Here is a 15,080-nt window from a genome sequence, read left to right on the forward strand (position 1 = left end):
TTAAGTGAGGTGTGTTTTATTCAGCAACAAGGGCAACAAAGACCGTAAGGTTGAAACGTTGACCTTGTTGCTGAATTAAACACACCTCACTTAACTACTGGAGTGCTGAGCGACTTTATTTATGACAAAATACTCAACTGGGAAGGCTGAGCTCCTAAAGTGAAATATCCATTTATTTTTTTTTATGTTTTTTTTTCAATTCCACTTCACTTTCCACAGGATGGGGGCCTTGTATGTTCTGTAAATTTCCTCGTATATTGTAATACCCAACATCCAGACTTCAGGAGGATCCAGAACGCGGGACATCCGACACAATACTACATGCAAAGGGCACCATGGGGTTAAACCCAGGCAATGCAGGTGTTAGCAAACACAGCAGCGGCTGGGAAGAGTTTAACCCCTGATCTGCCGCTGTACATAATATCAATTTAGACAGATTATTTTGTGGATGGTATCATTCAGTTATTCTTTTAAGCTTGGGGTGGATAAAGTTCATGATGAACCATGAGCCTAATGTGCTGGTTAGTGATTTCTTGTTTGTCCGGGGTTATTATTGGAATTAATGTTAAGGGTGTGCCAAAAATCCATTTAAAGCACGGACTTTCTTTTTCTCTGCTGCAGTAACTAACTTTTTGTCGCTCGTAACACTCGTGGAATCCAGAGGATGAGTCTGACGTATTCTTCAACAACATGTATCCTTCTGTCATTGGCTGTTCTATACGTTGTTCATGTGCTGATATCATGGATTCAAAACCGGAATTTCCCTCCTGGACCAAGAGCCTTGCCGCTCATTGGAAATCTGCACAAGATTAATCTTAAGAGGCCAACTGATGCCTTTACGGAGGTAATTTTTTAATGTTATCAGATATATACGTTTTTTCTCCAACATAATAGGGTCAAAAACTAATTCAGGTTAAAATCTCAACCGGATCTGGTCATTTCATACATGTAGCTTTGCAAATCTTAATTAGCCATATTATTTTTAGTGAAGGGAATATAGAATCTAAAGGGAATTAGAAAATCTCAGCTCAGTTGGTAAATGCCCCTACTTGTAGGACCTCATTAAACCTCGGCTGGGTCAACTGAGGTCTTCTTCCTTCCGAGGTCGATAAATGACCATTCATTGGGTAATAATAACAACTATTATTCAGGTGGCTTGGTTCATTTCCTAGAGTGTGCGCTAAAAAGTGCTTTGAGACCCACTAGGAGAAGGGGGCTATATAAATACTAGGCGCTATGTTCATGGGTATTATGTTAATGTGCCTTGAGCTACTTATTTTTCCATTCTTGGATGGACACTAATATTTCATAGCTTCCCATAGATGTATTTGCCTTACTCCTGATTCCAAGAGAGTTTACTGAGGTCTCTAAAGACCCCAAGTGGATCTCCTGTCGAAAAAAAACCAAACTCCACGTATCCTTTAGAAATGTAGAAATGCTCCCTTATACCTATGTGCATGGGGGATATTATTATACTCAGAACTGTGTGTGGGGTTTTTTTTTTTCTTTTTAAATATATTAATCATATTAAATGATAGATTATACATAGTATCATTAGAAAGATCTATATGTCTTTGATAACACAATATATAAATTGTGTAGACATGCTAAATATAAAATAGGGGGTATTGCAGAAAATATAGTAAAAATGGCAAAAAAGAAAAACTCCAGTCACTAGTAAACCCCCAGTCATTGAAGGGATTAATATCCCAGAGAGCTCAATTAATGTTTTGTTCAAATTTAACAGAATTTCTTTAAAAAAAAATAAATATATATATATATATATATATATATATATATATATATATATATATATAAAAACACCATAGTTCCATAACAGACACATGTTTAGTAAATAGCGAAGACTTTCCAAAAAGTCTTTTAAAAGTTTAATTTCCAAAAACAAAAAAAAAAAACATGGAGGCAGTTTTTGGATGAGATAATTTCTATTAATTTCTTCATCCCGTGTAATTTATTTCAGCTTTCTAAGCAGTATGGTTCAGTGTTCAGAGTTCAGATGGGAAGCGTGAAAATGGTCGTCCTCTCTGGATATGACACGGTGAATAGCGCGCTTGTTGACCACGCAGAGGAGTTTTCAGACAGGCCCTGCATCCCTATATTTGAAGACATCAATAAAGGATACGGTATATGTCAAAAGTTTTTGTTTTGTTTTTTATTTAGAATGGTTTGCGACTCTGTTACAGATTGATAAGTTTATTTCTACACGATCAAACTTTTTGATAACAGATTCTACTGATATTGCTCTTTCCTGGCAATAATTATGACCCCTTTGAATGATAAGACGCAAAATGTTTTTCAGCATTCAAGATGTCAACCGCTTAAGGATCAGAGCTATTTTAATCTACAGTACAAGAACATCTTTCATGTTTTTGCTATGCTATGGCTATGGCTTTCAACAATCATTTTTTCCCTATTTCTCATTTAGTGAACATATGGTTCTAAAATATGGCTTTAAAACCATATTAATATATGTAAGACATAAACCATATACGTCTTTGGTCCTGTATGTCCATCTTTTCATGACGTACCTGACACGTCATTAGTCAAGGGGTTGATTATAACAAAACAATCAATGAAAACTATTCTATAGATTTTAGAACCCAACAACCTGCACTGCATTAAGCCATACATTACAAACTTACATTAACCCCTTAATGACAAAGCCCTTGCATGTACGGGCTCAAAATGCATGGTTTTCAATGGGTTTAGGGACCGCCCATTGTCCTTAAGGGGTTAAGCAGTGTCATTATTAAGTCGGTCATCAATCTACAAAAATAGGTCCTCTTATGTTTACACTTTATTAGCAAAATAGGGAGTGCCGGAAAAGTATTTTATTGAAAAGTAAAACATTATATACTTTTTGTCTCTTTTAATTTAATTTTGGTAATGGGGATGTGTGACAGATTTTTCTGCATTAGAAAGAGGAAAAAAATATTTTTCCATGATCATAACCCCCAGCGCTGTATACAGTAATAACTAGACTTGGGCAACAGCAAAGTCTTCGCGTTCGTCTTCGGGAAAAAAATATTCGTATTCCCGTTCCCGTGTTTGTTTCGGGCGAATATTCGTACATGGTCTTCGTATTCATTATTTTCTTCGTTTTCTGCAGGTTTTCCCGCCTATCTTAAGTCTTCCGTAGTATAGCAGGGGTTAATACGGGAATCCACAAGGGAGAAAAAAGCTAATAGTGTGAGAAAAATAAATTCCAAACACTCTAACCCACCGCTCATTTTGCCGAGATGCACCTTGGCTTCATCAGGGTGGGGAATCACTAAGAGGAAAACCCGGCTTTGGCGCCAGGATTTAAAGGTCCATAAGATCAACTCTATTTGTCGCCGGCAGGGGGCTCGTCTGGCATCAACCAATGAAGAGCAGCTGCCCTTTCCCGTTACCTTAGTGTGACTGCTGCTGCTAACTGTTACAGTGTTATTCATTTGTTTGATTCATAGGTTTGCTTCTGTTGAGTTATATGAATGATCCAACTCTGTCCCTCATTCATAAAACGAACCTATGAATGAAACAAATGTATAACACTGTAACAGTTAGCAGCAGCATTGACATAGCTGCATTCATTTCACACTAAAGAATGAATGAGAAAGGGCAGCTGCTCAGACTCTTCATTTGCTGATGCCAGACGAGCACCCTGCCGGCAAGCAATAGCAATGTTAATGAATTCCATTCCTCCATTGACTTTCATTAGTCAGAGTGTCTGTGTGGGTGATTAAAGTAAAGGGCCCTGTTCCCGCAGTAATAATAATAATAATAGTAATAATACCAACAACAATAATAATAGTAATAATAATAGTAATAATACCACCAACCATAATAATAATAGTAATAATACTACCAACAATAATAATAGTAATAATAATAGTAATAATAGTAATAATACCACCAACCATAATAATAATAGCAATAATACTACCAACAATAATAGTAATAATAGTAGTAACAATGATAGTAACACAAATATATTTAGACAACCACTGTTCCCCAATTGTGACTGAATTTAATAATATTAGCGCATTATATACAATGCTTTTGTCTTGTCGTTGTAAAATGTACTATTTGTTATAAAAAAAAAAATCATCAGTCTTAATTCCTGACGAAATCATGTATATAATAAAATTTCTGCATGTTTTACAGGCATTCCTTTTTCCCATGGCGACAACTGGAAGGAAATGAGAAGGTTCACCCTTTCCACGTTACGGGATTTTGGCATGGGCAGAAGGACGATCGAAGATAAAATTATCGAGGAATGCGGATGTCTGATTAAAGAGCTAGAATTAGAAAAAGGTATTGCTTTCCCAACCATGTCAGCCATGTAAACAAACACTCATTGGAATTTGGTTTAAGGAACATTTTGTAAAATTGATTTCCCTATGAGTTGTGAGTTTTTAATGAATATATCTCAAAATGTGTGCCTTTATTTAACAGGAAACCCAACAGATCTAAGAATAATAGTAAACGTGGCAATAGGCAATATAATTACATCGATCGTGCTCGGCCACCGCTTTGATTATGACCATCCCACATTATGTAGACTTATGGAGCTGGTCAACGAGAACATGAGGCTTCTTGGAAGTCCTTCCGTTTTGGTAACATTTTTGTTCACTTAGCTACTCACTATACTTTTTTTTTATTCCATTACATTATTTTATTACATGTTTTGTTTTCGTGTGGACAAAAAAAAGGTTTAATAAAAAAAATATATTTCTTCTAAGATCTTTAATAAAGATGGAGCAGCACTTTACGTGAGACAGTGAGCAAGATGTTTCATGTATGTGTGTCCTGGAAGACATGGTTGATGTGGACGACCCAATTAAACCCTGCAAAGATTTAATTTCCCTTTGAACCCCTTCAGTCCTTTATGAAATACCATGCCTAGTATGGCTGTCTGCTGCCGTGCCGTCAACAGCTGTTGGGTCAGATATCCAGAACCTCTACTGCTCGAGGCTTTGGGGAACAATATACCCATAGTAAAGAAGGGATTAAATCTATAAATTGACATTTGAAAACTTCCGTTCCTTCTACTGTGCGTTATGAGAAACCAACAAAAAATATCTAAAAGCCGTCGGTTGCTGAACCGTCACTTAGTTAAGGGGGGATTCGACTTAAAGAACGGGTTTATTAAGGAAAGTTGTAGGTATTCTTATAGTGTAGAACAATTTTATCTACAAAACTAACAATCTAAACATTGAAAGTTGGTTTCCAGAGCAACTAACCAATAAAAACAAGGGGTTTGGTTTATATTAACCAATAGGCTATAGGGAAGCCTATACGAGCGACATTAACCAATAGGCTATCAGATAACTGCTTACTTTTCCTCACTGAATAGAGGAAACTCGTCCAGGCAGCTGGGTTTAACTATTTGATGGGGTTAAGAAGAAGGCTGTCCTGTGCTGATTCCCCTGATAGTTTCCTACATCTGCTGACATAGACCTTAGTCAGGTTCCATCACAATAACTTAACTGATTCGGTGTAATTATTTAATTTTAAAAAAACGCACCTATTTTAGTCTTTTCTATGTTTTTTTCTTAGCTGTACAATTATTTGTCAATTTTCCGCTACTTCCCTGGTGACCATATGAAACTCAAGCAAAATATCGCCGAGCTGCACTCCTTTCTACAAGAAACATTCTTAAAGCATCTTAAAGAACTGGACAGAGATGACCAAAGAAGCTTTATTGATGTATTCCTTGTGAAGCAGCAGGAGGTAACAAAGGACATTGTAATGTCCAATCATTGAAGACACAATGTCTCTTTTCCGACCAATCACAGGATTTAACAACATTCTTCCTGTTTCAGGAGAAGCTCACAAGGCATTTTATTATACATATTAAAGTCTTGGGTTTAAAAGCAAAGCTCCCAGAGGTTGGGGCCCTGGAACAAAAAAAAGGGCCCCTCTTTTCTTCCACCCAACTCTTTATCTACGTGAACACAAATACAACATAATTATTAATGTAAAATAAAACCAAGACGGTTTATTGGAGCGTTCTCTACGTTCCTTAATGATGTCACACCCTGTTCATTTGAAGTGTTACATAGTTACACAGTTACATAGTTATATAGGCTAAAAAAAAGACATGCGTCCATCAAGTTCAGCCTTTCCTATATCGGTTAATTCCTTCTTGACCCCAAAATGGCAGTCAGATTTCTCCTTGGATCAATAAGCTGTTTCTCCATAATTAAAGATTATATCCCCGTATATTATGTTTTTCCAGGTATCCATCCCGTTGCTGTGTTGGCCACTTCCAATAGCGGTGCATGCAAAACAGACATTGTAGCATTTTGATAGTTCCAAAAGTCTAAGAATAAAAATGTAAAACGTTACACTGCATTCTTTTATATTGATTTGTGTATTTTAGGAGAAAACACATTCCACGTCTTACTACCATGAATTGAACTTGCTGAGTGTCATAACGACTTTATTTTCTGCTGGGACGGAAACTACTGCTTCCACTATTCGATGGGCTCTTTCACTCATGGTGCAGCATCCCGAAATACAAAGTAAGGAATATTCATTGTAACAAAGCATTAGAATGTTAGGAAAGTAGCTTGTATTTTGGAAATTACAGGCAGCTTCCTCTAACTGACCATTATTGCTTGCATGCTGTTACATCTCACCCACCTCTTCTGGTGCTTTTATAGTCATTTAACAAGGTACGGTAGGTAGGAAATAATTGGTAAAAACATCACTATATAATCAACTTGCAACTTTTAGTGTCTCTTTAACTTTCATTAGAACGAGTACATGAAGAAATCGACAAAGTCATTGGAACATCTCAACCCAAATTTGAGCATCGAGTAAATATGCCTTACACAAACGCAGTCATCCACGAAACACAGCGATTCGCTAATATTTTGCCAATGAATCTTCCACGAGCAACAACAAAGGATATATATTTTAAGGGCTATTATTTACCAAAAGTAAGCACGGCGTATGATTCTCATATACTGTCCCAAACACCCTCACAAGGCATGAACGCTCATTAAAGAAAACACATTCCCAACCATCACTTCCTAAAGCCCCTAACCTTTCTCTGACAATCCACCCCTACTCTATTTTTCTGCCCCCTTATGGACATGGAAGCAGGGATTACTCTGTTTATGTGCTATATAAGCACACATATTTACACAAACACATGCTTACACACACTAACTCTCTGCTAACACACAATCTTATACATACACTTAAACACATGCTAACACATGCTAACACACACTTACACACACACTCCCTCTAACATCCATGTCCCCCAGACCAGCCCATGCTTGATAGTAATACTTTAACATACATTTACTTGGGTGAAATAAAGAAAACACCTGCTAAAAATGCGTCCCCTCCGCTCCATGATTCTTTCTAGTTTTGGCTTAAAAGTGGTATGTCACTATATAATAATAGGTTCATGTGCTATTTACTATACTGCCTTTAATTCATTACAGAACAAGCCACTATACCTGGCAACTGAGATTTTCTAGGTGAAGTCCCAATTCCCTCCCACTAAAACTGCCTTGGAAGAGGGAGACACTTGAGAAGTTCCCAGTATAACGCCAGTAAAATATCTGTATTTTTAAAATATAGGGGACCTATATTATCCCGCTCCTTGAATCAGTTCTGTATGACAAGACACAGTTTGAGAAGCCTCAGTCCTTCCATCCCGAACATTTCCTTGATTCACAAGGACATTTTGTGAAGAAAGAAGCTTTCATGCCTTTCTCGGCAGGTATTGTATTGCTATGTAATTAAATCATAAGTAAAAAAAAGTTAGAAAATGCTAGAATTACACACAACGTAGACCGTTGCTCCCCCTCCCCTGGACACAAAAAAGGTGGGACATAGAGAAGGTGTAGGCACCAACATTGCTCATGGTTGACATTGACTGGGTTCTGTGGTAGACAATTTATTCTATGGACTTTCACAACCCTTGCCACGGACACATTTATCCTTGTAGGGACACTTTGCCTCTCCCTGACATAGAGAGGAAAGAGTGGAGCTTTGATAAGAACAGACATGGTCACTTTTATTCCCCTTCCTCTTTGCTATTAACCACTTGCTTCTAGCCACTCCAACCTGGAACCATCTGTAGCTGATATGGACAACCAGACTTGCCAGTGTATTGCTCCTCAGTAGGTTGGATACAAGGGAGATCACTGACCTCCTCAACCATCCCATTTATGCAGTGGAGGTCTATGTCTCAGCCTCCAAAGTATGCCATGCCCATACCTCCCAACCATGATCCAGTTGGTGAGATCCTCTGTCCTGACCAGCCCAGGGTAAGATAGATGTAAGTCTAGACCTTGACCTCAGCTCCCACATGGGAGTTCTTGGGTAAGGCAGACAGTAAATAAAATATCACCACTTAACCTCTGGTTCTCAGGAACTGCATGATTGTTACACCCCATTAAGTAATCTCACCCATATGGTTAAGTTGCTGATTGTTGTTGATTGATTCAAGTAGCCTTTGTAAGGTTGGAGGAATAGAATGGAGAGAACATTAAGACAAGACACTAAATGTATTACCTCTGTTCATCTTGGGTGACTCATGACACATGCATTTAAATTTTACAGAAAAAATAAAGAGAATAAGCGCGTGTTTGTTACATTATGTTTTTTTTATTATTATATCCCCAGGAAAAAGAGCCTGTATTGGTGAAACGCTTGCAAAAATGGAGATTTTCATTTTTTTTGTCAGCCTCATGCAAAAGTTTACCTTCTCCGCTGCTCCAGAGGTGACCCATTTCAACGTCAAGCCTTCTGTGGGCTTCACAATTAGTCCAATCACCCAAAAAATGTGCATTAGACCACGCGGTTAAGAGCGGAACGTAAATCTGTGATCTCTTACATATCTCTATTTAGAAATAATATACTAATCATCATGTGATGTGAATAAGAACCACATAGACACAACACAAACTTTTATCATTTAAATCTACTTGATAAAAGGCGCCGGCTTTTTCATGGTTATTTTTATCTTCTCAATAATACTAAATAACTTTTCTGTGTTCTTATGATTATGATACGTCCTAAAAGAGTCAACAGAGTCTCATCAATGGTTTATTTACCTTTTGGCCCTATAATTTGTACAAAATATTCCTTATTTTAATAAAAACTTTTGGCGTAGAATATTATTCACTCAGGAACAAAGGCAGAGGAGAACAATAATGTTAAAAGATGACAGATTACTTGGACGTGATTTAGATGAGATGAGCACATACGCCCTCTAGTGTTTGAAAATATATTGCAAATCTGTTCATGTCGCTAATACGTTCATTAGAGCGGAAAACAATGAGACATGTGTATGCCAATCTCAACAAATTAAAATGTTATTTGTCCACATGTTTTTTTTAGTGTTTTTTTTTTAATATATGCTTGTACGATTAAAAAGGGCATGTAATTATTTCTGAGGATTTAAAGCTAGGCAGACAATGCAGTAGAGCAGCAGGTAATGCGAGCAGAATGCTGGGTTGTATAGCGAGAGGTATTAGCAGTAGAAAGAGGGAAGAGCTCATGCCGTTGTACAGATCACTGGTGAGACCTCACTTGGAGTATTGTGTACAGAACTGGAGACCGGATCTCCAGAAGGATATAGAAATGTTGGAGAAAGTGCAGAGAAGGGCTACTAAAATGGTTTATGGATTACAAGATAAACCCTACCAGGACAGGTTAAAGGATCTTAACCTATATAGCCTGGAAAAAAGACGTGACAGGGGGGATATGATAGAAACATTTAAATACTTAAAGGGAATCAACAAGGTAAAGGAAGATAGTCTATTTAAAAGGAGAAATACCACCACAACAAGAGGACACAAGCATAAACTAGAGGGGCAAAGGTTTAATGGTAACATCAGAAAATATTACTTTACGGAAAGGGTAGTGGACGCATGGAATAGCCTTCCATCAGAAGTGGTAGATGTTAATACAGTAAAGCCATTTAAGCAAGCATGGGATAGGCATAAGGCCAAGCTAGATATAGGATAAGGGCAGGTACTAAAGGAAAGTACTCAGAGGTTGGGCAGACTGGATGGGCCTACTGGTTCTTATCTGCCGTCACTTTCTATGTTTCTATGTTAATAAATGTTATAGGCTTTCATACAATTAGGTAAAAATGTAAAACTGATGTAAAATGAAAATGTAAGACTATATGGATTATACATACAAAAGATATTAGGAGACTTCTAGGACCTTCAATGTCCTAGTCTCGTCATTACAAAAGGGGCATTTGCCAAACCAAGGTAAGCTGTAGCTTTGTGTGCACCCATAGCATTTATTATATAAGAGGCTTAATAATAAAAATAAGATAGGAAAACTAAGATTTGAGAAAAATTATTAAAAATTGTATACGTAAATTAGAATATATAAATAGATACCAGGTCCAAACTGGCCATCTGGCACACCGGCTGCATATGCCCTGTCACACATTATGTGAGCACAAAAAACAGATATTGGTCGCATCTAAATGTAATGCCATTAACCAAGGCATAAAAGTAGATTTTTCGCTTTTCTCCAATTTTGAGATTTTATAGTTCACTACACTAAATAAACCTATAAAACGGTGTTTATATATTAAAATTAGCGGTACATGTACATGAGAAACCCACCTTTTGTGTATACCCTGTGAGCAGCCACCTGTTTTCTAGATATACCCAATGATTCCTCCCCATTATCTCTCCTCTGTTGTTGCTGATTGTTAATGATTGGTTCAGACAGCCTTTACAAGCATTGAGGAAGAGAATGGGGAGAACGTTGGAACGTGAAATTGATAATTAAAATGTCAATATCATTATACGGTAATTAAACTTAAACCTTTGTGAAATAATTACACTGATTGACAAACACAAAGTTGTTTTCAATGGGTTTTGGCACCGCCCATTGTCCTTAAGGGGTAAAAAAGAAATTTTGCACCTGTCATCCATCCAATCATCTATACCTTTTTCCAGATATAAGAAGAGGCACCAGGCAAGGGTGTGTGTGTTTTTAATGTAAATTTATGTGTGTTTGAAACTGAGTGTGTATGCGTAAGTGTGTGTTTCAGTAAATGTGTGGATATGTTGTAGTGAGTGTGTGTGCTAATGTGTAAGTTTGTTACTGAGGCAAGGGGGCCCTTCTTTTTTGGTAACGTTGAGGGCATGGCTTTACTCACATGGCCAGAGCAGCCCTGCAACCATTGGCCTTAAACAGTCAAAAGAGTTACCTTCCTTACACGTAACCTTTATCTGCGCAGGTTTTTGATGTTAGGAGGATTAGGGATGCATGGACATCTGTTGGTGATATGTATACCCAAGAACTCTCCAAGTTTCATCCAGATACTCAGGCTAAAACATAGCTTCTCCAGGTCACAGCGGAGAATCTTCGAGTCTATTGGTCGCCGGCAGGGGGCTTCTCTGGCAGCTGCCCTTTATTGGTTGATGCCAGAGGAGCTCAGTGACGGCGACCAATAGAGTTTATTTCGTATTCGGTTTGAACAACAAAAATGCACCAGTCGTGTTTGCTTTCATGTTCTTCCGAATATGAATGCTCTAGTCTAGTGGAAACACCCTGGGGAAATGGGGTAGTGGAGTGGCCAGAGTGGGTGAGGGGAAGAATGGAGGGAGTCGAGGGAGATGGGGCTAGTCCTCAGCCGCTAAACTATCCATAAGAGGGTAGTCTCTCAGCAGGTTGGTGATAAGCCTCCAACTCCAGGGCTCTGAACAAAGCCTGTCAGAACAAGTGAAGGGCATGTGCACGCTATGTTGCGTACATTAGTTAACCCTTTAACTGTACTAAGAATCATCAGTTAGTGGATGACCCCTAGCATCTGATTTGCTTCCAACTTGTGCCAAGTAGTCTGCATCCCAGACACGGTTTATAATGAATATTTTTTTTCTTGTTATTTTCTAAAGGGTAACTCATCATAGTTTTTTCTTTTTTTTTAATACTAATATTGCTAAAAACCACTATTAAAATTAGTGCAATTTTCAGTTTCCAAAACAACTTTTCATCACCCAAAATGAAATATTTACATATGTGTTCCGCTTGTTATTTTAGCCCAATCTACTAGACAAACATTGTTATCATTCTGCCCTGTGGTAAACAATAGAGTCCCTCAGTCTTAATGACCTTATACACGATATTTTATGTGTGTTACATAGGAAACATGTTATGTAGCCCATGGGGACGGGTTTCGCAATAGACTCAAGGCGTTGTAATCTCTGTACATATATTGCATAATGTAAACATCTGAGTCTATATAGGAGATTATTCTGTAATCTTTAGACCTTGCGGAATGCAGTCTAATGACCGAGTACAAATACAGGTACAATTCTGCGCGCCAATCATTTCTAAAGGAATTGTAACTTAATATTAGGATATTTAATGACATTAAGACATTGTTATCCAGTTGGGGAAAAAAGCTGGATAAATCCAGAAAAAATAATAACGCTCTCCAAGATATATTTGAAAATACGTGAAATTTCTATCTATAAAACTATACTAAAGACTATATTTCCAAGGAAGGCTAATTCACAACTAAGTGGCTGCCAACAGAGCTTTTTCGAGATACTCCTGACCAGGCGGACTTATGGCCTACCTGACTTCTAGTCATCCTGAACTCTTAACTTCTTCTTAAATTTCAAAATTTTTGTTAATTTATAAAATATAAAATTTGTTACCCTAAAAACCCCCAAAGTAAAATGTAGATATTCATAAATTCACACTTAGTCCAGGTTGCATTCCAGGACAGCAGACACAAGGCTGGTACAAGATGGGGCAAATGCCCCAGAGATGGGGCACCACAACGCTACATGCCCTCTACCATGTGCAAGGAGCTTGGACGGTAGGTTAGGTAAGTTACAGTAAGTGCTAGACACGAAGGGGAAACTCGGCTTTATTTGCCCCCCGAGCCCTCCCCTATTATTTATTATAGCTTTCGATGTAGTTTTTGGTGTTGTATACTAGAATCCGCAGCTGCATAGTTGAGTTTAAGCAGGAAGCTGAATTACAAACCGTGTATTTTCTACTCCCCTGACACCAATTAAGATTCTTGAAATCTTAAGATGATCCTCCATGGGATTATACTTTCCAGTGATGTATGCGCAAAAATAGTGGCATTACTACAGAAATCACAGAAGTCGCAACTGCGATGGGGCCTGTCTCTCTAGGAACCGGGCAACCAATTTAGTGGCAAATATGGCAATGGCAGCATGTTTGGGGCAAAGATGGCACTGACAGCATGTTTGGGGCAAAGATAGCATTGGCAGAGGGGTAAGGATGGCACAGAGAAGCTGCTTAGGGCAAAGGTGGCACTTACAAGTTGTTTAGGGGGCAAAGGTGGCACTGTGGGACATGTTGCTTGGGCCCCGGGCAGTTTTCACACTGAAGCCCTGTTTCTAGTTTCTGTGCAAAAAATATTAACATTTTCTATACTTCTATTAAATTTTAAATCACAAAAGAGAAATTGAAGCACAATCTGACACTTTAATTCGTAGCTGCAATCGTGATCGTGCTATATAATTTGTGCTGAATAAACACATTTCGATCTAGTGGTAATTCAAAGGTGTGTAAAGGGTAGCTCTGGCAAAAGATTGTAAGCTCCTAAGAGCAGGGGCCTCTTCTCCTTCTGTGAGTTATGAAGTTGTGACAGCGAAACGCTTCTGCGTGGTACGTGCTGACGTCATCGGATGCGGCGTCGGAAGTGCACGTAGCCACTGGGGGCCGATATCTGCCTTTAGCGGGACGCTGCTATATGGATTCGTTATACGGTGTCAGGACCCGGGCGAGCAAGTCGGGTAGGAGCCCATGTGCAGGGGATACTGAGGAGTCTGTCTGTACCCCTTTATGCATATTGATGGGTAGATAGGTACAGACAGATTAGCAGGACTGGAAAACGGAATAGAAGGGAACTGAGGCAGAGACAGGGGAGCTGAGGCAGGGCGGACGGCAGGTACAGGCTCGGGTACAGGTACAGGCTCGGGTACACTGGCAGGTAAGCCCACTGGCAGGGCGGACGGGAACGGAGCAATACAGGGTTCTATTTTCTTTATATATTTGGATCCATTTGAGTTTCTTCCAGCACTTCAAAGATTTGTTGAGTATGTATTTTGTATTATTCACTCACACAAACGTGGATTAGCTACCACACAGAGTGCGCAGTTATTAATAGTTTCTTTTAATTTTCTGAGTTAAAGTTATTGTCTATTTTGAATTCTTTGTTAAATATTTCTCACTGTATAGAATAGTAATCCATTCATCGTTGTCCTACAGGGCAAGAGAAACAAATGCCTGCTGGATTCCAGCTGTTGGCTGGGGTGATGTGAGCAGGAACGTTGTTTTTGGAAGCCACGGAGGCTGCACCGATCTTGAACAACAGTCCCGAATCCGGATTAAATGGTTAAAGGTCTATCCCGGTCAATAATAATCTGACATAAGAATATTTGTGTTGGGTTCAAATGGGATGGAAACAGGACTATTAACCAAAGCCATAAAGGCTTCACAGACAATAGGTAATTGACTGGCAGAATTGAGAGGTTTTATCTTTTGAAGCCCTTTTGTCTGAGAACAACTTCGGTATATGATGTCACAACCCTGTGAGGTAAAGCTTGATAGTACTATGAGATCAGTCCTAGCTGACCCATCTGACTCATAGATTTAGACAAAATAGCAAGGATATTGGATATTTACCACGTAACCTGGGGAATTATACACAAAGCAAAGCACAAGTGACCTAAAAGGGACTGGAATTGCACTCTAGAATTGGACAGGTTGATAAAACTTTGAATTTGTTCCTGATTCTGGAAAGCTTGCTTCCATGCTAACAGAGTTGAGCTATTGGAATTCCAAACTCAGTCAACAAATCCAGTAGTATACGCAAACTAGAAGGAGACAAATCCAGTGTCTCAAAGGTTAAAACACCATCCAGGTAATGGATAAAAATTGTTTCCAAATTTCAGTTGAGGGGGGGCCAGCCCATATGTATACCCATCCCCCGCACACAAAATAGGATTGTGAATACCGCCTCCTGCGTGATAGATCTAACGAAAAAAACAGTTGATCTAACCAGATCTAACGAATATCTACCAAAA

The 15,080-nt window shown here is 38.6% G+C and overlaps 1 protein-coding gene across 1 annotated transcript; it reads left to right on the top strand.

Annotated features, from left to right (window-relative positions):
* The first annotated feature begins 700 nt into the window (after window positions 1–700).
* LOC149281509 (cytochrome P450 2K6-like) lies at window positions 701–8,837 on the top strand. Its single transcript, XM_089499226.1, has 9 exons — window positions 701–844; window positions 1,982–2,144; window positions 4,168–4,317; window positions 4,459–4,619; window positions 5,563–5,736; window positions 6,389–6,530; window positions 6,766–6,950; window positions 7,606–7,747; window positions 8,656–8,837. The coding sequence occupies exons 2-9, from the start codon at window positions 2,018–2,020 to the stop codon at window positions 8,835–8,837; spliced, it is 1,263 nt and encodes a 420-aa protein (XP_089355352.1). The 5' UTR covers window positions 701–844; window positions 1,982–2,017.
* The last annotated feature ends 6,243 nt before the right edge of the window (window positions 8,838–15,080 follow it).

Source organism: Sceloporus occidentalis, unplaced genomic scaffold, assembly GCF_023333645.1.
Source record: "Sceloporus occidentalis isolate IW3139 unplaced genomic scaffold, rSceOcc1.0.p SCAF_131, whole genome shotgun sequence".
NCBI lineage: Eukaryota > Metazoa > Chordata > Lepidosauria > Squamata > Phrynosomatidae > Sceloporus > Sceloporus occidentalis.

Bases quoted from the DNA above. Each gene is read 5' to 3' on its own strand.
- LOC149281509 (XM_089499226.1), top strand. From the start codon at position 2,018: ATGGGAAGCGTGAAAATGGTCGTCCTCTCTGGATATGACACGGTGAAT. The intron at 2,145-4,167 runs GTATATGTCAAA...CATGTTTTACAG, and splicing joins AGACATCAATAAAGGATACG to GCATTCCTTTTTCCCATGGC. The intron at 4,318-4,458 runs GTATTGCTTTCC...TTTATTTAACAG, and splicing joins AGAGCTAGAATTAGAAAAAG to GAAACCCAACAGATCTAAGA.